Source organism: Oncorhynchus keta, chromosome 30 (assembly GCF_023373465.1).
Source record: "Oncorhynchus keta strain PuntledgeMale-10-30-2019 chromosome 30, Oket_V2, whole genome shotgun sequence".
Classification (NCBI taxonomy): Eukaryota; Metazoa; Chordata; class Actinopteri; order Salmoniformes; family Salmonidae; genus Oncorhynchus; species Oncorhynchus keta.
This window is the reverse complement of record NC_068450.1, coordinates 13,746,024-13,771,305: the sequence shown is the minus strand read 5'-3', so window position 1 is coordinate 13,771,305 and position 25,282 is coordinate 13,746,024. Positions and strand designations below refer to the sequence as shown.

At 44.0% G+C, this 25,282-nt stretch overlaps 1 protein-coding gene and 1 long non-coding RNA gene across 16 annotated transcripts in view; one reads left to right on the top strand and one right to left on the bottom strand.

The window, feature by feature from the left end:
- The window catches only part of LOC118376821 (FERM and PDZ domain-containing protein 3-like), a 311,796-nt gene extending 298,868 nt beyond the window's left edge, over positions 1–12,928 (top strand). For both annotated transcript variants that reach the window (XM_052487744.1, XM_052487745.1), the window contains 4 exons: positions 1,484–1,573; positions 1,888–2,067; positions 4,587–4,722; positions 7,752–12,928. In XM_052487744.1, the coding sequence (XP_052343704.1) occupies positions 1,484–1,573; positions 1,888–2,067; positions 4,587–4,722; positions 7,752–10,609 (3,264 nt within the window). In that variant the 3' untranslated portion in view covers positions 10,610–12,928. The remainder of the gene's footprint in view (positions 1–1,483; positions 1,574–1,887; positions 2,068–4,586; positions 4,723–7,751) is intronic.
- LOC127913919 (uncharacterized) lies at positions 12,598–14,265 on the bottom strand. Of its 14 annotated transcripts, none has more exons than XR_008087253.1 (5): positions 14,078–14,265; positions 13,503–13,571; positions 13,135–13,456; positions 12,997–13,088; positions 12,598–12,720 (listed from the first exon to the last, which is right to left on the bottom strand). It is a non-coding gene; the product is annotated as an uncharacterized LOC127913919 (long non-coding RNA). The 14 variants fall into 14 exon arrangements; XR_008087258.1 differs by having other exon boundaries at positions 12,928–13,042; positions 13,204–13,456; XR_008087257.1 differs by having other exon boundaries at positions 12,928–13,456.
- Positions 14,266–25,282: the final 11,017 nt, after the last annotated feature.

Genomic DNA, 25,282 nt, shown 5'->3' with positions numbered 1-25,282 from the left:
TGCAGATGACTCAACCCTATACTGTCATCTACTACAGCGACTGAAATGACTGCAACATTCAACAAAGAGCTGCAGTTAGTTTCAGAGTGGGTGGCAAGGAATAAGTTAGTCCTAAATATTTCTAAAACTAAAAGCATTGTATTTGGAACAAAACATTCACTAAACATTAAACCTCAACTAAATCTTGTAATAAATAATGTGGATATTGAGCACGTTGAGATGACTAAACTGCTTGGAATAACCCTAGATTGTAAACTGTCAAAACATTGATGCAGTAGTAGCTAAGATGGGGAGAAGTATGTCTATAATAAAGCAATGCTCTGCCCACTTAACAACACTATCAACAAGGCAGGTCCTACAGGCCCTCGTTTCTACCTTCTTAACAACACTGTCAACAAGGCAGGTCCTACAGGCCCTCGTTTCTACCTTCTTAACAACACTATCAACAAGGCAGGTCCTACAGGCCCTCGTTTCTACCTTCTTAACAACACTGTCAACAAGGCAGGTCCTACAGGCCCTAGTTTTGTCGCACCTTGACTACTGTTGAGTCGTGTGTTCAAGTGCCACAAAAAAAGGACTTTCAAAATTTCAATTTGCTCAGAACAGGGCAGCACGGCTGGTCCTTAGATGTACACAAAGAGCTAATATTAATAATATATATGTCAATCTCTCCTGGCTGAAAGTGGAGGAGAGATTGACTTCATCACTACTTTTAGTTACGAGAGGAGAGTTGAATGCATGTTGAATGTACCGAGCTGCCTGTCTGAACTACTGGCACACAGCTAGGACACCCATGCATATCCCCCGAGACATGCCACAAGAGGTCTCTTCACAGTCCCCAAGTCCAGAACAGACTATGGGAGGCGCACAGTACAACATAGAGCCATGACTACATGGAACTCTATTCCATATCAAGTAACTGATGCAAGCAGTAAAATTAGATTTAAAAAACAGATTAAAAAAACACCTTATGGAACAGTAGGGGACTGTGAAGCAACACAAACATTGGCACAGACACATACACACACACACACACACACACACACACACACACACACACACACACACACACACACACACACACACACACACACACGATAACATACTCACCATACATACACATGGATTTAGTACTGTAGATATGTGGTCGTGGTGGAGTAGGGGCCTGGGGGCACACAATGTGTTGTGAATGTACTGTAATGTTTTTAAAATTGTATAAACTGCCTTAGATTTGCTGGGCCCCAGGAAGAGTGGCTGTTGCTTTGGCAGCAGCTAATGGGGATCCATAATAAACCCCAGGAAGAGTGGCTGTTGCTTTGGCAGCAGCTAATGGGGATCCATAATAAAAAACAAATACAAATACATCTAGGTTTTTAATGTCACCTGTGATGTTAGTGCAGATCAAGGAGAGGAGATGAGTAGAGGAAGCCACTAGAGACTATTGAGACTGGGCCCTTGAGTGTTGTGTTGTCTCTACTGACAGGTCCCTCCTCTCCAGGGAAAGCTGCAGTACATGCGTGTGCTCAACGATCTTCCGCCCTTTGGAGGCTTGCTGTTCCACACCGTCGGACTAGTAATGGCAACATTCTCTTATAAACATGCCCATATCTTATTCCCACATTATATATGAGTCCCACTCCTTTATGATGAATTCCTCTTATGTCAAGGTACAGCTCATGTCTATGTTTTCCTGTAGCCTTGTAGCATCCCAGGCCAGACATCCAAACTGATACTACATACATGTATATGTATATATATATATATATACCACAGTACATATCATTTTGAAGAATGCATGTTTCTAAGTTAAGTTCTTATGCTGTTGTTCCATGAATTCAGAGTTCTCTCTGTGTTGATAGAATGTTTGATTGACTGATTGATCCACAGGATGAGAAGCAGTCGGCCACTACGCTGCTGGTGGGTCCGCGGCACGGCATCGGTCATGTGATCGACCTAAAAAACAACCTGACCACGGTTCTGACAGAGTTCAGTCGTGTTGCTAAGATACAGCTGCACCGGGAGAACCAGGGCGTTGCCCGCGTAGAGGTGACCATACAGGAGGCCAAGGTATGTGACAGATTGAACACATGTACAACTATAGATTTAGAAGGACATTATGAAGCTCAGGGTGGAACTCATTGCACCATACTAGTAGGCCATGGTACCAAACATAGATTTTCGCTGCACAGAAGAATTCCTTTCAAATTCAATTAAATCAAACCTGTGAGATAAACCAAGTTGAAGTAGCGGTATGGTCATTATATTAAATATACAGTCAAATGCTTTGTTGAAGCCTCCAAATCATTTCCATCCCTGCTCCAACCTCTGTGTATGAAGATGTGTGTGTTTCGGAGGGGCTGAGATGAAGCCAATAAATAGTGCATTCAGGAAGTATTCAGACCTCTTGACTTTCTCCACATTTTGTTATGTTACAGCCTTATTCTAAAATGGACTAAATTGTGTTTTTTCCCCCCTCATCAATCTATACACAATACCCCATAATGACAAAGCAAAAACTGTTTTAGCCATTTTAGCAAATTGCTACAAATAAAAAAAAAATGGAAATATCACATTTACATAAGTATTCAGACACTTTACTCTGTACTTTGTTGTTGCACCTTTTGCAGAAATGACAGCCTTGAGTCTTCTTAGGTATGATGCTACAAGCTTGGCACACCGGTATTTGGGGAGTTTCTCCCATTCTTCTCTGCAGATCCTCTCAATCTCTGTCAGGTTGGATGGGGAGCGTCGCTGCACAGCTATTTTCAGGTCTCTCCAGAGTTGTTTGATCAGGTTCAAGTCCGGGCTCTGGCTGGGCTACTCAAGGACATTCAGAAACTTGTGTCGTGGAAATTCAGTAGTGAGAGAGATTTGGTCATTTTTTCAAACAATCATCTTTATTTAATATCAATTAATTATTGCAATAATGAGGCTGGTCGACCCTCCCACCCTTGAGTGTTGGACGAAGTAACCTAACCTTTACACAAATGCAGAGTACTATATATAGCTGACACTAACAATGCTCAGTCATGTTTGGTTTAACCCCCCTCATGCAGACCAAGGAGCATCATAAGCCACTCTGGGTTCATCCTGTTGTTATGGGTTGTTGTCTTAACCCCTTCCTGGCTTAGTTTCCCAGATGCAAGGATGATTTTATCTCTATCTCTGTTACACCCACCACACCGTGTCTACGTAATGCAGTCTTTAACTCATTTGTCAGCTCAAGTCATCTCTGGTGACCATAACGCCCAAATTAGCTGCAGGGAACTAGAGTGGAGCCCATGAAAACACAGAATTAAACAAAACAGAAATATCCTATTTCTAACTATACTAACTATTATTCCTAACTATTAATATCAAACAAACCAGGTAAATACATCATTTTTCTATCACAGCCACTCCTGCCTTGTCTTGACTGTGTGCTCAGGGTCATTGACCTGTTGGAAGGTGAACCTTCGCCCCAGTCTGAGGTCCTGAGTGCTCTGGAGCAGGTTTTCATCAAGGATCTCTCTGTACTTTGCTCCGTTCATCTTTCCCTCGATCCTGACTAGTCTCCTAGTTCCTGCCACTGATAAACATCTGCACAGCATCATGCTGCCACCACCATGCTTCACCATAGGGATGTTGCCAGGTTTCCTCCAGACGAGATGCTTGGCATTCAGACCAATGAGTTACATCTTGGTTTCATCAGACCGGAGAATCTTGTTTCTCATGTTTTGAGAGTCCTTTAAGGGCCTTTTGGTGAACTCCAAGTGGGCTGTCATGTCTGGCCACTCTACCATAAAGGCCTGATTGGTGGAGTGCTGCAGAGATGGTTATCCTTCTGGAAGATTCTCCCATCTCCACAGAGGAACTCTGGAGCTCTGTCAGAGTGACCATCGGGTTCTTGATCACCTCCCTGACCATGGCCCTTCTCCCCTGATTACTCAGTTTGGTCGTGCGGCCCACTCTAGGAAGAGTCTTGGTGGTTCTAAACGTCTTCCATTTAAGAATGATGGAGGCCACTGTGTTCTTGGGGACCTTCAATGCTGCAGAAATGTTTGGTACCCTTCCCCAGAACTGTGCCACGACACAATCCTGTCTCGGAGCTCTATGGACAGTTCCTTCGACCTCATGGCATGGTTTTTGCTCTGACATGCACTGTCAACTGTGGGACCGTATGTCCAATCAATTGAATTTACCACAGGTGAACTCCAATCAAGTTGTAAAAACATCTCAAGGATCAATGGAAACAGGATGCACCTGAGCTCATTTTTGAGTCTCATAGCAAATGGTCTGAATACTTATGTTAATAAGGTATTTCTGTTTTTATTTTTTATACATTTGCAACAATTTCTAAAAACCTGTTTTCACATTATGGGGTATTGTGTGTAGTTTGATGAGGAATACAAAATAATTTCATAATTTTTAGAATAAGGCTGTAGCGTAACAAAATGTGGAAAAAGTCAAGGGGGCCTGAATACTTTCCTAATGCACTGTACATCATTGGATAAAGCAGAAGACACATTTCAGTTTGACCTTGTGTACAATTGGACAATAAAGAAATCTACATCCAAAACATAATTATCCCCCTCCCACCCCTGCAGCCTCTGGTCCTGTTGATGGAGTGGCCCGATGCCAGTAACTTCGCCTGTCTCATCTCCGGCTACTACAAGCTGTTCGTGGATCCCAAACGAGCCATCTACTACCGGACACCTGGTCAGTCTTATATGATCAAGGCAGGTATGTTAGTAGTCACCTCCTTGAGTTATACTGCTGTTTTAGGACTTGCAATGAAGCTGTATATTTACAATATCTGTTGATGTTTAAGAAATGGATCGGTAAGTCTAGTGTTTTTCGGGAGGTTGTTATAGAGATTCCATTATTATTAGCTTTCGATAAGACTGAAAATGTTTTTCATTTACTGTTAAAATCCTTTCCATACTCTTTGCTTTGGCTAAATTTTCTATCAATAAAACTCAACATCCAAACTCAGTATCCAAAGGCATGTTGACTGAATATCAGTTTGCATCTCAAGGATTCCATTTACAGGTTTTAGTGTGTGTCTGCAAGTGTGAGGCATTGCATGTAAACCATTATACTGCAACCAACTCTACTCAATCCATCTGGACTGACACCTGCTTCTCCATAATGCATCTGTGCATCCGGACCTAAACCATATCAACAGCTACCATTCACCTCTGCTGTCGCTCCTCCCATCACCATACTGAGATCTCATCTTCATCGGACTATTCTCTCCCTCTTCCTTGCATAGGGTAACATTTTGTGGTTTTTGCCTTGCTTTTTTTCTGTGAAATATATATGTAATATTCAAACATTCACAGCTCTGTTTCCATCTGCTGTGGTGGTGTGCCTGCATGAGAGGAAGGTCGCTACGTCCCATAACATCCCACCAGACTTACCTCCAACTCCAGTCTCCAGCATCCATCACTGAAAAAAAATCCACCAGCCTTCGCCTCTATTTTCCCATAAGGACCCACTCCATCTTCCCATGCGATTCCTCACCTCTCAGCCTCTCAACTGCTCTGAAAATTCTGTCCGCAGATTACAGAGGTTCCCACCACACCCACCCGCGCTCCAGCACTACAGCTGTGTCCAGTGGGGACCGACGAGGGGACGAGAGGGAAAGACCCCATACTAGGGACCCAGGGTCCCAGTCTCAGAAGACAGCGACCGCCCCACTGCCCGCAGAGTCCCAACACCTGGGTCTATGCCACGTCCATCTCCGGGAGCAACAACAGCTGCAGGAGCTCCAAATGCAGGCAGATCCCGAGCTCGACGTCAACGAGAACTTCATTTCCCAAGAGGTACCAGGGCGGCCCCGTACCAAGTCTGACCCGACGCTGCAGAAAACAGAGACGATTGCCGGGAGGCCGGAAAGCCCCGTCCAGGAGAGCTCAGTGACCTTCAGGAGCAGAGCCCAAACCATGGGGCAGTCCCAGCGAAATACACGGTTCTTCTGTGACTCCTGCAAGGCCAGGTTGAGGGCAGAGGGAGTGGCTGTGGCCTTGAACGGTGGACGCAGCAGCGCCTCATCAAAGCACTGCTCCAGCGCCTGTGCCTCCCGCGATGGAGGTGCAGTAGACCTGATGGCCCTGCCTCCCCCGGGGAATGAAGAGGAGGAGGAAGAAGAGGTGGAGGACGTAGGAAGAAAGCTGCAGCTGCCCCATCCGGCCATTGCTGCTCCTCCACCTGGGTTCAGGGACAACAGCTCGGACGAAGATGACGCCAAGAGAGGACGGAAGTCTCGACCAAACCCCGTCACCCGTCCCAGCCCTGCAACCGGGGCTGCAGTCAGCAAGAGCTCTGCCAAGGAAGTGGTACCGGCTCCAGAGGATGTCCCGGTGACGTTGATAGACAACGTGGCCACCAGGACAGTACGGGACCATGCCCAGGAGCTGGATGATGCTCTGGTGTCCACTCTGCAGGCCCTGGAGGCCCTAGCTGCATCAGAGGACTTCCCCCATCACCCACAACAGCCAGCTCAGACCACAGGTCAACATGCCGTGTCATGCTATATGGACTTCTTCTCATATAGCGAGTCGAATCTAACCACCAAGGGCTCCTTCATTGCTAATGGTTCATTATAGGGACTACTCTGGGGCACTTTGAAATATTTTTATATACTGAGTGTGCAAAACATTAGTATTGAGTTGCACCTTCTTTTACCCTCTACAGTTCGTCCGGGCATGGAAGTGTTGAAAGCTTTCCCTTAGGGATGCTGGCCCATGTTGACTCCAATGCTTCCCACAGTAGTCTAAAGTGTTCCACAGGGATGCTGGCCCATGTTGACTCCAATGCTTCCCACAGTTGTACACACTGGAAACTGTTGAGCGTGAAAAACCCTGAAGCATTGCAGTTCTTGACACACACTCACCTGCCTGGCACCTACTACTATACCCCGTTCAAAGGCACTTAAATATTTTGTCTTGCCCATTCACCCTCTGAATTACACACATACAATGATTAAAGTGGATTGAACAAGTGACATCAATAAGGGATCATATCTTTCACCTGGTCAGTCTGTCATGGAAAGAGCAGGTGTTCCTAATGTTTTGTACACTTCAGTGTAGCTGAAGGGGAGGAGAGGTTAAAGAAGGATTTTTAAGCCTTGAGACATGGATTGTGTGTGTGTGTCATTCAGAGGGTGACTGGGTAAGACAAAATATTGAAGTGCCTTGAACGGGATATGGTAGTAGGTGTCAGTGTCAAGCACACCGGTTTGAGTGTGTCAAAAATTGCAACGCTGCAGGGTTTTTCACGCTCAACAGTTTCCCGTGTGTACAACTGTGGGAAGCATTGGAGTCAACATGGGCCAGGATCCCTGTGGAACACTTTAGACTACTTGTTGAGTCCAATGCCCCGATGAATTGAGCCTGGCTAGACAGCATAATTCAAGTTGAAAGCTTTAACATCCCAAAACAGGGACAGAAAGACTATGTTTTGACGTGTTGTTTTACTGCTTGATACTGAACATAGTCTCTTCTGTTGTATCTTTTGATAGCGAGAGAAACACAAGAGTTCACTCAGTCTTGATTAAAATTCAGTTTGATGCAAAACAAGGTTTTGCTCACAGACAGTTAGCAGAGCTTTAAAAGAAACATCAAGAGATTTTTACAAGTGTAAATATTTAAAAACAGTGTATTTGATGTGCCATCTTTCAGAAATCAATGACTGTTTTCCATCTGTCTGTGATATTGTATGACATCCGTGTGACCCTGATAGTGTCTTGTGTTTCTTTCTTTCCATAGGGTTGATTGTGTTGGCGGCCATTACGCCTGAGTCATCGTTGGACTCAGGGCACGAGACCAACTCCTCAGAGCTGACAGACGTCTCAGAGATGGTGTCGGCCATGAAGCAGCACCAGAACCAGGCCTACCTGTTGGCCCACCATATCAACAAGGAGCGTATCTTCAGTCGCAGAGACTTCCCCTTGGCCATACCAGGCTGCACCACCCAGACTATTGGAGGCGGTGCGTTCTCCATGGGTCAGATCCGCGGCGGCTGCCCCTCGAAACCAGTGATCCTCAGTAAGACTGTTCCCCTAAAGCTTAGCTCTGGTCAGGAGACTACCAGTCCAGGTCTCAGCACAGTGGAGCAGGGGAGTGACGTTATCCAAGAACCAACGCAGAGTGAGCCGAGTGAAGGCAAGAAGGCAAAACCAGAGCCCACCAAAGCGTGCACCCCAGACCGCACTGCAATGTCACCTGAGGAGCTGAAAGTCTCCAATCCAGGGCAGGCACCTAAGGTCGGCAAGGATCAAAGGTCACCCGGTACTGCTGCGGGCAAACTAAGCCCAAATTTCTCTGTGGGCGTCAAGGGGAAGAAGTCTGCGCCTCTGAGCCCGGCCACAACCAACAAAGCCTTACCCATTCTCTTGCCTGTGGACATAACTGCCCCCGCCAAGATTTGCCCCACAAACATGTGCCAAGATGCCGAGACTGCCTCTAGCAAGACCATCAAGCCTTCAAGCTCTAAAGACCTCTTGCCAATTGATGACCTGTTCTGCACATGCCCAGTTAGAGAACCCGGGCCACAGCTAAGACTGAAGGATCCACATACCCAGAAGGTGGTGGTGTTCCACTCCTCTTCCCCTACAGATGATGAGCGTCTTTGTGCCAAAGGCCTCCAACTGGCCAGTAGCAAAGAGAGCACAGTGAGAGCAGCAGGAGGAGCAGGAGCAGACCCCATCTTGGCCAAGCCCAGACCCCAGGCCCCAACCAAGTACTCCCAGTCCCCACACATGCCTGTGAAAGCTGAGAGGAAGGAAGCAGCAGAGGCCAAGGCAGAGAGGTCCCAGGGTAAAGCTCAAGCTGAGCCACATAAATGCCCCCCGAAGACATTCTCTCTCCTGGGAGACCCCACACACCCTTCCTGCTCTGTGGACAAGGTCTCTACTCTCTCCTCTGCTGACAGCAAGAACCAGGGTGGCGGTAAAGGGAAGGCCCAGCGTAGCGCTGCCTTCCTAAGTATCAAGAACCTTCTGTCGGCCACGTTCCCAGCTCGGATTCGCAGGGAGACTGATGAGCGCCGAGCCCAGCTCCAAAAGGTCCGGCAGTACGAGTTAGAGTTTCTGGAAGAACTTCTGAAGCCCAAGTCGTCTGGGAGCGAGTACCTACCCCAGGGGTCCTCGCCAGTCCCCTCAGGCACCCCATGTGCTTGCCAGCTCCTTACAAGTCCTGTGCTAAAAGCCCCTGGAATCTCCAGAGAGCAACGCCGCAGCTGTGACTGCAAGAGGATGTGCAGAGGCATCCGACTGCCCGATACGCCGGTCGGCTCAATTGCAGAGACACAGCAGCATAGAGGTAGAGAGAGACCCCTCTCCAAGACCCCTCCAGCGACCTCCAAAACCCCTCACCCCCAGGGAGCTCAGAGGAGACCTCAGACCTTAGAGATCAAGACCACCCGAATCCGCTCGACCAGTCTGGAGTCGCGGGAACCCAGGGGGGAGCAGGCTTCCTGCTTGCCCACCTGCACCTCTCGCACACCAGAGTGCATGGGCGCTCCGCAGTACAAGAAGCTCCAGAGGCGGTCTAGCATCGGAGAGGTGGACAATGCTGAAGGCACCCAGCTGTACACCGAGATAAAACCCAAAGCCAAGAACCTGGAGAAGGAGATGGAGCGAGTGAGGGCCGCAGGGCTGAGGCTTCCAACAACCGTGGAGCCCGTTCACAATCAAACTCACACGACTGCTGCAGAGGCAAAGGGGAAGAAAGGAGTGTTCTTCATCCAGGGAGAAGAGCTGCTGAGGGAGAGCAGAGAGGGGGCTCCGACGGAGATGCTGCTGGGGCTGCCTAGCGAGGACAGTGACGACAGGGAAAAGTGCTGCTCTTTTTGTTTCTGCTACAGGAAGTGTGAAGCGGCGGACGAGAGCAGTGAGAAAGAAGAGCTCTCCTACTCCACCACCCTCCAGGTCCTGCCCGGGATGCAGCTGGGCTCTCAAACCTTGCCCATTGTCAGCAAAACGCTCCAGGTTCTCCACGCTGAGGGCTGCAGCGGGGAGGAGGAGGAAGTAGAGGAAGAAGAAGAGGAGCCGCAGACACAGGAGATCGACCTCCGGGCCTGCGGGACTCTGGAGGGGAGCCTGGCGAGGGTCGAATCCCTGCAAGGAAAGACGTTCAGCCTGCCGGACGGTTTCCTCAATGCCCAGCTGGATGCTAATGAGCTGCTAGCCATCCTGCGACAGTGCGCTAACATTCCCCAGGTGGATAACGAATCACGCCTACAGCCGTCCCGGATCGCCGAGTACAAGCAGGAGCTGGCAGTGCGCTTCAAAGAGTTCAGGGTGGCGTGCAGGCGGGTGGCGAGCGTCGAGAAGAGCCCCACTCGCATGCTGAGCGTTGTTACGGCCAGCTTCCTGGTCCTCTGCGAACTGACTCAGACCTTCATCAAGCTGGTTAGAGGGGTGCGTTCAGAGGCCCAAAGGCTGCAGCTGCTGCGGAAGGTTGAAGAGGTTGCTATCAATTACACTTTGCTGTTGCGTGCAGCCGAGGAGGCGATGGGCCACTCCAGTAGTCTGCCTAACAAGAGCGTGAGTCCCCAAGTTACTACAACCTCCACTAACATGGGCTCCCTCTCTCGCCCAATCAAAACCCTGCCTACCCAGTAGAGACAAAGAATGGGGAAGTTAGTAAATAATCATATATGACAGTTGGGAGTGTGGGTGGCTGGGTCCACACTCTCAAAGTCCAGTAGTTATTTATTGTTTACAGGACATGCAATGATCCATCCTCAGCTAAAATCACAATGCAACTGCTCCATTGTGTGTTTCCAGGGGCTGTGGCAGTTGCAGCCTAGAGTGGCCCTGTGGTGTTCTAGCATAAGAGACAGACGCCTGAGCACCGCTATACAAAAGGTGCAAGGACCTACACCTCTGAAATGCTGTGTGAAAACAGGGCTAACCACTCCTCCATGTCAACTCTCACATTACAGAGGTCCGTCTCATTATTTTCTATGTACATTTGAGTTGTATCTTTTTAGCAAAGTATACCTTTTTGTGGAGAATAAAAATAATGAAAATAATATATTAAATGATATTGAGTATAACAAATATAAAGAGTAATACATCTACAATAAATGTGCTCTGGGCAAAAATACAGCAGAGAAAATGTCAAAGTAGCGAATTCTGTGAATTAGGTAGTTGACGTGTTTGTTGGTTCAATTTTCTAACTGTTTGTGACACAATGAGTTCTGTTGGTCATCTGGACAATGTCATGACCGACCTGCACCTCAACAATATCACATACATCACATTCAGAATGTTGTACCTCCTGTGAGATTGGAAAATCCACACATTTGAATTGGGTTGATATAAAATAAACATCAGGCCCATTTACTCACCTGTAGAATAAAACCACTGGTATGTAGTAACACCTAGTGTGGGCAGATATAACAGAAACGCTAACTCACTAGTGGCTAACCAATCAGCTGGGTAGGATCAATGTTCTTCATGAAGGAAATGAAGGCAACCTCGCTCTGCGGTATTTAGTGTAGTCAACCTCACGTTGCTGTCTTGGTTAGAGACACACACACAATACTCACACACGACAATCACAATCCACACCGGCACATCAACACTTGTAAATGAGAGATCCACTTTAGCAAGCTTAGCCTTTGAATTTTGCACAACCTTCAGCATTTGCTCCTGTTCACACATGATCTACGTTCATGTTATGTTTACATTCAGTCAACTGAACACTGCTCTAGAAAACAAACTCCTCATACACCTTCCATTTTATAAACTATTTCATCTTAGAAAAGATTCAAGTTGCTATATTCTTCTCTACAATCATTTCACAGGATTCCATGTCACAAACCATTCAATGGGGTTATACTTTTTGCTCTCTATATGTGCTGTTATCACTTGTGCAATACAGGAGATATATATAAATCACTAACACACAAAGTAGTTTTCTATGTATTTTAATAAAACTGACACATGTGTTTTCTGTCTGAAAACGTCTTTCTGTCTCCTCCTGTTGTCAACCCACAGAGATCGAAGCAGCCTACAGCTAACCTCAACAGAAACTATTCAGACTCTGTCCATAACTGTTATACTCTGACAGGATACTATTCATACCAGGCCACGTGAATTCTTTCACTGCACTACTGTCTTGCATGTTTCCCCAATTCTACCTTTGTTCTTAAGAGTTACAAGAAGCAGAAACGGCCCTGTTACCAGTGGTGTTGGCATATTCCGTGTTACTACTAGTTTTATGAAGTGAGAAAGAAAGAATATACACCCACAAAATATATGAGGAGGCTACTTATACCAATAATGTTTTGCAATGGAGATTCTTTATGCGGAGTTGTGTTGTTCTACACTCAACATGTAAATATTGTAAAACAGTTGGAATATTTGTGAGCCTGGAAAACACTTTTACATTACTAACTGACATGTGAAGATTGGTTCTGAATTCTTCAGCGTTTTGTAAAAAAAAGAGAAAACATGTCTGTACCGTATAATTTATAGTAGTTATGTTCCATAGACTAACTAATAGCGAAAACTTATATTTTAAGAGTATATAATGAGTATAAAGCATGGGACATGTTTATTTTTATAAAAACAAAACATTCTCTCATCATGACCACCTGGAAATGTTTTCAAACGTTTAGTTTTTGACGTAATGATAATATACAAATATAGTGTGTGGTTGTCATTGTTGAGTTGCGTTGTTGCCATATTGTGAATGTGTCTCTATGTTCCATAACATAATGGACCTTTGTTTCATAACATAATGGACCTTTGTTTCATAACATAATGGACCTTTATTCCATAACATAATGGACCTTTGTTCCATAACATAATGGAACTTTGTTCCATAACATAATGGACCTTTGTTTCATAACATAATGGACCTTTGTTTCATAACATAATGGACCTTTATTCCATAACATAATGGACCTTTGTTCCATAACATAATGGACCTTTGTTCCATAACATAATGGACCTTTGTTTCATAACATAATGGACCTTTGTTTCATAACATAATGGACCTTTGTTCCATAACATAATGGACCTTTGTTTCATAACATAATGGACCTTTGTTTCATAACATAATGGACCTTTGTTTCATAACATAGTGGACCTTTGTTCCATAACATAATGGACCTTTGTTTCATAACATAATGGACCTTTGTTTCATAACATAATGGACCTTTGTTTCATAACATAATGGACCTTTGTTTCATAACATAATGGACCTTTGTTCCATAACATAATGGACCTTTGTTTCATAACATAATGGACCTTTGTTCCATAACATAATGGACCTTTGTTTCATAACATAATGGACCTTTGTTTCATAACATAATGGACCTTTGTTTCATAACATAATGGACCTTTGTTCCATAACATAATGGACCTTTGTTCCATAACATAATGGACCTTTGTTCCATAACATAATGGACCTTTGTTCCATAACATAATGGACCTTTGTTCCATAACATAATGGACCTTTGTTCCATAACATAGTGGACCTTTGTTCCATAACATAGTGGACCTTTGTTCCATAACATAATGGACCTTTGTTCCATAACATAATGGACCTTTATTCCATAACATAATGGACCTTTGTTCCATAACATAGTGGACCTTTGTTCCATAACATAATGGACCTTTGTTCCATAACATAATGGACCTTTGTTCTATAACATAATGGACCTTTGTTCCCTAACATAATGGACCTTTGTTCCATAACATAATGGACCTTTGTTCCATAACATAATGGACCTTTGTTTCATAACATAATGGACCTTTGTTCCATAACATAATGGACCTTTGTTCCATAACATAGTGGACCTTTGTTCCATAACATAGTGGACCTTTGTTCCATAACATAATGGACCTTTGTTTCATAACATAGTGGACCTTTGTTTCATAACATAATGGACCTTTGTTTCATAACATAATGGACCTTTGTTCCATAACATAATGGACCTTTGTTCCATAACATAATGGACCTTTGTTCCATAACATAATGGACCTTTGTTCCATAACATAATGGACCTTTGTTCCATAACATAATGGACCTTTGTTCCATAACATAATGGACCTTTGTTTCATAACATAGTGGACCTTTGTTCCATAACATAATGGACCTTTGTTCCATAACATAATGGACCTTTGTTCCATAACATAATGGACCTTTGTTTCATGGCCTATTCCATTGTGTTTGTTTGCACTTATTTATTTACTTAGTATTTATTTGTCAATAATCTTGTCTTCGCTGTGTTATTCTGTCTGTACAGCCTGTCTCATGTTTTAAGAGCAATAAAGTGTTTTGAAGTTATAATCTTCCGTTTAGAAACGTCACATTTACATTTGGTGTAGATTGAAATGTGTGTTTTGATACATTCAAGTTATTTGGGCCTCATCTGACATCCACTTCCAAATGAATATGAAATAGATTTACTTGAGATTTCCTTCTCCTTACGGAGCATTGGGTAGCCTATCCTTCTACTCCATGTTGTCCTTCTCCAAACTTCTGGCCGAGATTACTGTGGCCTCTATTGTCGGGCTGCATTCAGAGAAAATGTTGCTGAGTCACTAAGCATATCACTCCAAAATCTTGAAGGCTATTTTATGTCAACCCAAACTTCACTCATTACCAACACATTACTGCAGAGAACATGGCATAAAATTAGCAATGTAGACATAATCTCTGCAGTGGCGCTAAACCTCTGCATAGGCTGCTCTTTAGCCCTACTCAGGATATTTAGCCCTACTCAGGATATTTAGCCCTGCTCAGGATATTTGGCCATACTCTGGATATTTAGCCACACTCAGGATATTTAGCCCTACTCAGGATATTTATCCCTACTCAGGATATTTGGCCATACTCAGGATATTTAGCCCTACTCAGGATATTTAGCCCTACTCAATATATTTGGCCATACTCAGGATATTTAGCCCTACTCAGGATATTTAGCCCTACTCAGGATATTTGGCCATACTCAGGATATTTGGCCATACTCAGGATATTTAGCCCTACTCAGGATATTTAGCCCTACTCAGGATATTTAGCCATACTCAATATATTTGGCCCTACTCAGGATATTTAGCCATACTCAGGATATTTAGCCCTACTCAATATATTTGGCCGTACTCAGGATATTTAGCCCTACTCAATATATTTGGCCATACTCAGGATATTTAGCCCTACTCGGGATATTTAGCCCTACTCAGGATATTTGGCCCTACTCAGGATATTTGGCCATACTCAGGATATTTGGCCATACTCAAGATATTTAGCCCTACTCGGGATATTTAGCCCTACTCAGGATATTTGGCCATACTCAATATATTTGGCCGTACTCAGGATATTTAGCCCTACTCAATATATTTGGCCATACTCAGGATATTTAGCCCTACTCGGGATATTTAGCCCTACTCAGGATATTTGGCCCTACTCAGGATATTTGGCCATACTCAGGATATTTGGCCATACTCAGGATATTTAGCCCTACTCGGGATATTTAGCCCTACTCAGGATATTTGGCCATACTCCCCTTTTAAACGTCTTCATCACAGCTGCAGCCAACAGTATTTTTCAGTGTAACATCACCTTTCTGGCAGCCTTCTTCCATTACACACAGGTGTTAGTAGTATGCTTGAAAGCTAATTAGCACATGTGATCCTTCTGTCTTCCGCAAACACTCTCTGTAACACGGAGATATGGCCGTTTGGGAACCCTAACCCTATCAAGGTGTATCAATTGAACCTTTTGAAAATGATTTCTCGCTGATATGAAGGATAAGGTCCTTATGCTTCCAAAACCGTACGGTAAGCGATGCGTGGTCATTTCTTAAAAGTCTAAACCGTGAGGGGGGTTCAGAGCTGACATATGGATTTTTTCCCCCCAGAAGAACAAACCATGGATCATTTATTTGATTTTGAATTTTAGGATGCATTTAGGTATCCCCCCAAAATATATATAAAAACAAATATTTGATCAAATATTGAATTTGTCCTTTTGAAACACATGGAATAACACATTCATAAATCATAAGGAATTAGGTTTTGAAGTGTCTGTCCTATTTCTGGGAGTTATAAGAAAGCACATATAATATCTAAATATATATTTTTTAGCATATTTAACCCCTTATTTTTGTTGGCACAAAACTACCTCCATTTTTCCATTCATTTATATGGGTTACCTTCAGACCAGTCCTGTGAGACTTGTAGGGAGAACACCATCATGTTTGTGAGCGTCTCCCCTTTCTACAGTGGGGTCATATTAGTTTGCAGCCCAAATGTTTCGGACACTACAGACAAAAGTTGGCACATCAGCTTTACCAACTTCAGACGAGTCCTGTGGAGATTGTTATGGTTCGTAGAGCAAAATGGAGAACACATTTGTGTTCGTGAGAGTCTCCCCTTTCTATAGAGTGGTCATAATACAGATGTTTTTGTGAGAAAACCGACTTTCGGGACGTCTCCTGATCTGACAAACAAAGCTGTAGCTCTGCCACTTTCCATCGCAGATGCGGAAGGGCGACAAAGGCGGATGTGTTGGATTGAGACACAGCCCATGAAAAAAATATATATATATAAAAATATATATATATATATAAAAATATATATATACATATATATCTATATATCTATATATATAGTTATATAGTTTATATATATATTTTAAATAGACAGATATTTATGGGGATTTTTGTATTATGTTACTTAGATTGACACACCGGTGTGGGTTTTAATGTTCAGACCGATCGTCACGGCTCCTAATAAAACTCCCCCTACAGAAGACATCTTCGTCCAATGACTCTTACAGTATGTTTTGACAAGAAGCGGTGTCTCCACTTGACTACGTTTTGCTCCAAAAGAGTGACCGCTTCGTGGGTGTGGGCGTGAACCTATGGAGTAAGTAAATAAGTTTTGAAAATGTAAAAACATGATGTAGTATTAGTTAGCTAGCTAGCAGGCCACTGTGTGTTGGCTGCTTGTTAGCCAGCAAGCTAGTCAACTTGACTTACTATAGGACAGGTTGTGGGATGACATTATGAAAATGTTCTCCAGTTCTAGTGCCTAGAGAGGAAAACTATGCAGACAGACAGAGAGATAATAGTCAGGGCTGTCTAACTGTAATAAGATGAAGCCTGTTTCTTTGTGATGTCTGTCCTCAGATATGGAGAAGTACAAAAGCCTGTCTGCAGATGAAGAGGTCCCAGTCCCCAAGAGATTGCTGGCACATTCTTTTATACCATGTGTTGTATGTGTACTGATGTTATCACAAATAATCTGTTGTCGTATAAATTCACAGACAATTCCTTGACTGTCCCTCTGTCTACCCAAGGACGCCAGAGGACAAAAATCAGTTAACCACCTAACTGAGGAACTCAATTTAACCTTGCGCAATACCCTAGATGCAGTTGCACCCCTAAAAACTAAAAACATTTCTCAGAAGAAACTAGCTCCCTGGTACACAGAAAATACCCGAGCTCTGAAGCAAGCTTCCAGAAAATTGGAACGGAAATGGCGCCACACCAAACTGGAAGTCTTCTGACTAGCTTGGAAAGACAGTACCGTGCAGTACCGAAGAGCCCTTACTGCTGCTCGATCATCCTATTTTTCTAACTTAATTGAGGAAAATAAGAACAATCCGAAAATCCTTTTTGATACTGTCGCAAAGCTATCTAAAAAGCAGCATTCCCCAAGAGAGGATGACTTTCACTTTAGCAGTGATAAATTCATGAACTTCTTTGAGGAAAAGATTATGATTATTAGAAAGCAAATTACGGACTCCTCTTTAAATCTGCGTATTCCTTCAAAGCTCAGTTGTCCTGAGTCTGCACAACTCTCCCAGGACCTAGGATCAAGAGAGATGCTCAAGTGTTTTAGTACTATATCCCTTGACACAATGATGAAAATAATCATGGCCTCTAAACCTTCAAGCTGCATACTGGACCCTATTCCAACTAAACTACTGAAAGAGCTGCTTCCTGTGCTTGGCCCTCCTATGTTGAACAAAATAAATGACTCGCTATCCACCGGATGTGTACCAAACTCAGTACTACAGCCTCTCTTGAAAAAGCCAAACCTTGACCCAGAAAATATAAAAAACTATCGGCCTATATCGAATCTTCCATTCCTCTCAAATTTTTTTGAAAAGGCTGTTGTGCAGCAACTTAATGCCTTCCTGAAGACAAACAATGTATACGAAATGCTTCAGTCTGGTTTTAGACCCCATCATAGCACTGAGACGGTACTTGTGAAAGTGGTAAATGACATTTTAATGGCATCGAACCGAGGCTCTGCATCTGTCCTCGTGCTCCTAGACCTTAGTGCTGCTTTTGATACCATCGATCACCACATTCTTTTGGAGAGATTGGAAACCCAAATTGGTCTACATGGACAAGTTCTGGCCTGGTTTAGATCTTATCTGTCGGAAAGATATCAGTTTGTCTCTGTGAATGGTTTGTCCTCTGACAAATCAACTGTACATTTCGGTGTTCCTCAAGGTTCCGTTTTAGGACCACTATTGTTTTCACTATATATTTTACCCCTTGGGGATGTTATTCGAAAACATAATGTTAACTTTCACTGCTATGCGGATGACACACAGCTGTACATTTCAATGAAACATGGTGAAGCCCCAAAATTGCCCTTGCTAGAAGCATGTGTTTCAGACATAAGGAAGTGGATGGCTGCAAACTTTCTACTTTTAAACTCGGACAAAACAGAGATGCTTGTTCTAGGTCCCAAGAAACAAAGAGATCTTCTGTTGAATCTGACAATTAATCTTAATGGTTGTACAGTCGTCTCAAATAAAACTGTGAAGGACCTCGGCGTTACTCTGGAACCTGATCTCTCTTTTGAAGAACATATCAAGACCATTTCAAGGACTGCTTTTTTCCATCTACGTAACATTGCAAAAATCAGAAACTTTCTGTCCAAAAATGATGCAGAAAAATTAATCCATGCTTTTGTCACTTCTAGGTTAAACTACTGCAATGCTCTACTTTCCGGCTACCCGGATAAAGCACTAAATAAACTTCAGTTGGTGATAAATACGGCTGCTAAAATCCTGACTAGAACCAAAAAAATGTATCATATTACTCCAGTGCTAGCCTCTCTACACTGGCTTCCTGTCAAAGCGAGGGCTGATTTCAAGGTTTTACTGCTAACCTACAAAGCATTACATGGGCTTGCTCCTACCTATCTCTCTGATTTGGTCCTGCCGTACATACCTATACGTACGCTACGGTCACAAGACGCAGGCCTCCTAATTGTCCCTAGAATTTCTAAGCAAACAGCTGGAGGCAGGGCTTTCTCCTATAGAGCTCCATTTTTATGGAACGGTCTGCCTACCCAAGTCAGAGACGCAAACTCGGTCTCAACCTTTAAGTCTTTACTGAAGACTCATCTCTTCAGTGGGTCATATGATTGAGTGTAGTCTGGCCCAGGAGTGGGAAGGTGAACGGAAAGGCTCTGGAGCAACGAACCGCCCTTGCTGTCTCTGCCTGGCCGGTTCCCCTCTTTCCACTGGGATTCTCTGCCTCTAACCCTATTACAGGGGCTGAGTCACTGGCTTACTGGGGCTCTCTCATGCCGTCCCTGGAAGGGGTGCGTCACCAGAGTGGGTTGATTCACTGATGTGGTCATCCTGTCTGGGTTGGCGCCCCCCCTTGGGTTGTGCCATGGCGGAGATCTTTGTGAGCTATACTCAGCCTTGTCTCAGGATGGTAAGTTGGTGGTTGAAGATATCCTTCTAGTGGTGTGGGGGCTGTGCTTTGGCAAAGTGGGTGGGGTTATATCCTTCCTGTTTGGCCCTGTCCGGGGGTGTCCTCGGATGGGGCCACAGTGTCTCCTGACCCCTCCTTTCTCAGCCTCCAGTATTTATGCTGCAGTAGTTTATGTGTCGGGGGCTAGGGTCAGTTTGTTATATCTGGAGTACTTCTCCTGTCCTATTCGGTGTCCTGTGTGAATCTAAGTGTGCGTACTCTAATTCTCTCCTTCTCTCTTTCTTTCTCTCTCTCAGAGGACCTGAGCCCTAGGACCATGCCCCAGGACTACCTGACATGATGACTCCTTGCTGTCCCCAGTCCACCTGGCCGTGCTGCTGCTCCAGTTTCAACTGACCTGAGCCCTAGGACCATGCCCCACGACTACCTGACATGATGACTCCTTGCTGTCCCCAGTCCACCTGGCCGTGCTGCTGCTCCAGTTTAAACTGTTCTGCCTTATTATTATTCGACCATGCTGGTCATTTATGAACATTTTAACATCTTGGCCATGTTCTGTTGTAATACCTAGGATAGGATAAGTAATCCTTCTCACCCCCCTAAAAGATTTAGATGCACTATTGTAAAGTGGCTGTTCCACTGGATGTCATAAGGTGAATGCACCAATTTGTAAGTCGCTCTGGATAAGAGCGTCTGCTAAATGACTTAAATGTAATGTAAATGTAATGTAATGTAATCTCCACCCGTCACAGCCAGAAGAGGACTGGCCACCCCACATTGCCTGGTTCCTCTCTAGGTTTCTTCCTAGGTTTTGGCCTTTCTAGGGAGTTTTTCCTAGCCACCGTGCTTCTACACCTGCATTGCTTGCTGTTTGGGGTTTTAGGCTGGGTTTCTGTACAGCACTTTGAGATATCAGCTGATGTACGAAGGGCTATATAAATACATTTGATTTCATTTAACTCGGCTTGTTACCAAAAGCACTCACGAACTTCTACAGATGCACAATCGAGAGCATCCTGGCGGGCTGTATCACCGCCTGGTAAGGCAACTGCTCCGCCCTCAACCGTAAGGCTCTCCAGAGGGTAGTGAGGTCTGCACAACGCATCACCGGGGGCAAACTACCTGCCCTCCAGGACACCTACACCACCCGATGTTACAGGAAGGCCATAAAGATCATCAAGGACAACAACCACCCGAGCCACTGCCTGTTCACCCCGCTATCATCCAGAAGGCTAGGTCAGTACAGGTGCATCAAAGCTGGGACCGAGAGACTGAAAAACAGCTTCTATCTCAAGGCCATCAGACTGTTCAACAGCCACCACTAACATTGAGTGGCTGCTGCCAACACACTGACACTGACTCAACTCCAGCCACTTTAATAATGGGAATTGATTGGAAATGATGTAAATATATCAGTAGCCACTTTAAACAATGCTACCTTATATAATGTTACTTACCCTACATTATTCATCTCATATGCATACGTATATACTGTACTCTACATCATCGACTGCATCCTTATGTAATACATGTATCACTAGCCACTTTAACTATGCCACTTTGTTTACATACTCATTTCATATGTATATACTGTACTCGATATCATCTACTGTATCTTGCCTATGCTGCTCTGTACCATCACTCATTCATATATCCTTATGTACATATTCTTTATCCCCTTACACTGTGTATAAGACAGTAGTTTTGGAATTGTTAGTTAGATTACTTGTTGGTTATTACTGCATTGTCGGAACTAGAAGCACAAGCATTTCGCTACACTCGCATTAACATCTGCTAACCATGTGTATGTGACAAATAAAATTTGATTTGATTTGATTCATTGTTGATTCATTCAAGTGAAGTGTTTAACTTGTTTTGATTCATTGGAGTTAAGTGTTTAACTTGTTTTAATTCTTAACTTAAACATTATTCAAGATGCACTAGTGTCAATGTTCATTCATCACAGATCACAAATCTGCAATAAAAAGGTGTCAAAAAAGGGGCTCTGTCTCTAATTGGTCTGTTTCTGTGTTGCTTTAACTTTTTGTCCAGTCGTTAACTTTCCAATCGGTTTCATTTGATTGTCATGAAATTGACATAAAATTGTTTAGTGTGACACCAACCCAAACTGTACATGAAAATAAGCAGCTGACAATGGGTAGGTGTAATGAACTTCATCTGTTGTTTGAAGAGAGTCAGACCGAAATGCAGCGTGTAGGTTACTCATGACTTTTAATGAAGAAAATGCGGTACATGAAATAACTGAAGAAGAAAACAACAAACAAGTGAAACTAATTACAGCCTATCTGGTGACTAACACAGAGACAGGTACAATCACCCACGAAATACAACGCGCACTCAGGCTGCCTAAATACGGTTCCCAATCCGAGACAACGAGAATCAGCTGACTCCAATTAGGAATCGCCTCAGGCAGCCAAGCCTAACTAGACACACCCCTAATAATACACACTCCCAATTAATACAAACCCCAATACGAAATACAACATATAAACCCATGTCACACCCTGGCCTACCCAAACATATAACAAAAACACAAGATACAGTGACCAAGGCGTGACAGTAGGCTTATAAAGATATAATGTAAATAATGTGGTGTGGGGAGCGTTGTAATTCTACCTACCGACAACATCAGAAGATCAACGGCCTGGAGGAGGATTGCAGAGATGTTGGTGCTGATGCTGGGTAAAGACATCAGAAGATCAACGGCCTGGAGGAGGATTGCAGAGATGTTGGTGCTGATGCTGGGTAAAGACATCAGAAGATCAACGGCCTGGAGGAGGATTGCAGAGATGTTGGTGCTGATGCTGGGTAAAGACATCAGAAGATCAACGGCCTGGAGGAGGATTGCAGAGATGTTGGTGCTGATGCTGGGTAAAGACATCAGAAGATCAACGGCCTGGAGGAGGATTGCAGAGATGTTGGTGCTGATGCTGGGTAAAGACATCAGAAGATCAACGGCCTGGAGGAGGATTGCAGAGATGTTGGTGCTGATGCTGGGTAAAGACATCAGAAGATCAACGGCCTGGAGGAGGATTGCAGAGATGTTGGTGGTGATGCTGGGTAAAGACATCAGAAGATCAACGGCCTGGAGGAGGATTGCAGAAATGTTGGTGATGATGCTGGGTAAAGACATCAGAAGATCAACGGCCTGGCGGAGGATTGCAGAGATGTTGGTGCTGATGCTGGGTAAAGACATCAGAAGATCAACGGCCTGGAGGAGGATTGCAGAGATGTTGGTGCTGATGCTGGGTAAAGACATCAGAAGATCAACGGCCTGGAGGAGGATTGCAGAAATGTTGGTGATGATGCTGGGTAAAGACATCAGAAGATCAACGGCCTGGCGGAGGATTGCAGAGATGTTGGTGCTGATGCTGGGTAAAGACATCAGAAGATCAACGGCCTGGAGGAGGATTGCAGAGATGTTGGTGCTGATGCTGGGTAAAGACATCAGAAGATCAACGGCCTGGAGGAGGATTGCAGAGATGTTTGTGCTGATGCTGGGTAAAGACATCAGAAGATCAACGGCCTGGAGGAGGATTGCAGAAATGTTGGTGATGATGCTGGGTAAAGACATCAGAAGATCAACGGCCTGGCGGAGGATTGCAGAGATGTTGGTGCTGATGCTGGGTAAAGACATCAGAAGATCAACGGCCTGGAGGAGGATTGCAGAGATGTTGGTGCTGATGCTGGGTAAAGACATCAGAAGATCAACGGCCTGGAGGAGGATTGCAGAGATGTTTGTGCTGATGCTGGGTAAAGACAGATTTGCACAATGTTTGCAAGTCAAAGCCACAATTTCCTTTACCCAAAGTACTCATTCATTGCAAGTAGACCGATGTATTTACAGGAAGTGACCTACAATCATCAGTGTCATGACACCAGTATAATGAAAGAGCCATAAACTACAATATATACTAGAATGATAATGTGACAATACTGTAATCCAATTGATAGCATATTACATTGGAATTCATGCTTAGTGTATCATGTACAATGTTATAATGTGTGTTACTGGTGATTTATATCCTTTGGTGGGCAAATTTCACAATTTAATTTACTCAACACATTAACAAAAGGTGGCTTTAATCACAGTTTTGAGGTTTAGGTTGCTTGCTGTTCAAAGCTAGCTAGCAGCACAAGCAAACACTGTTGTGGAAAATCTCTCTTTGCCCACTGTCAACACCAACAATCTCTGCAATCCTCCTCCATGCCATTGACCTTATGACTTTGTATCTGTATTCTAGCAAAGCAGAATTGGAAAACGAGACACAGCCATGATTGTCTTTCCTCCATGTTTTTTTGGTTGTGCTTACCCGGAAATAATGACAGGCAGAACAATGTTTCATGAAGGGAACATTTTCACGCAAACATCTGCTCCTCTCCTGATTGGTTACCGGCAGCAGTGTCCACATCTAATTTGCATAAAGCAGAGCAGAGCTGAACTTTTTCTATATTGCTCTGCTCCGATCTCCATCCCACAATCCCCTGCGCATTGCTACCGTTGAAAATGAATGGGGGTGGAACTTTGTCTGGTGAATTCGGAAGTGGTGGAAACCCTACTTTATGAGGAACAATCAATAGATAGTCATGTAAGGATAATCAATTATCCGCAAATAAATCATCATCCTCAGTGCAGGAGCAATATAATGAGAGACTCATTCTAGTCCGCAGTCGTTTTTTCAGTGCGTAACTATTATTTTTGCAGGCCATCTAATAATTTGTTCTGGTAAAAAAATGTATTTGAACTCGCATTTCACTATCTGACATAATGGTAGGCAGCGTTTTAGGCTTTAAATTAGAGATGTACTATTTGTTCATGTGTTTTCCCATTTCTAAGCCTCACTGAACAAAGAGACGTTTGGGAGTCAACTGAACAGCTCATTTATTTGAATGAAGCCAAATGACCTGGCTCAAAAAGATTCGGAATGCCCATCACTAGTGCCGCGTTCAAGATTACTGGGAACTCTGCAAAATACCAGGTCAAATCATGAGGTCAGTGATCTCCAGGTCGGAAAGTCGGAGCTATAGAGGCCCGGGTTCCCGAGTTCCATTGCCGAGTTGGATAACTGTTCAAATCGATTTCTCTAAGTCGGAGCTTGTTTTTTTCCCGAGTTCATAGCTGTTTTAAATGCACTGAAGTCAGAAGTCAGAGATTTCCGAGTTCCCAAATTCCCAGAAAATTTGAATGCGGCATTGTAGACTTAAGCAATAAGGCCCGAGGTGATTTGTGGTATATGGCCAATATACCATACCGCTAAGGGCTTTTTGCACGGCACAACACGGAGTGCCTGGACACAGCTCTTAGCAGTGGTATATTGGCCATATACCAAAAACCCCAGAGGCGCCTTATTGCTATTATAAACTGGTTACCAACGTAATTAGCGCAGTGAAAATAAATAGTTTGCCGTACCCGTGGTATACTGTCTGATATACCTTTGCTGTCAGCCAATAAGCATTCATTTTCACAGGATTCATGCATTCAACCAGAGAGGAAGAGGAAGAGTGGCCAATTTCGGCAGAAAATCTGTCCTCTTCCAGCAGGTGGCGTTTTTCGTTGTTTCGCCCA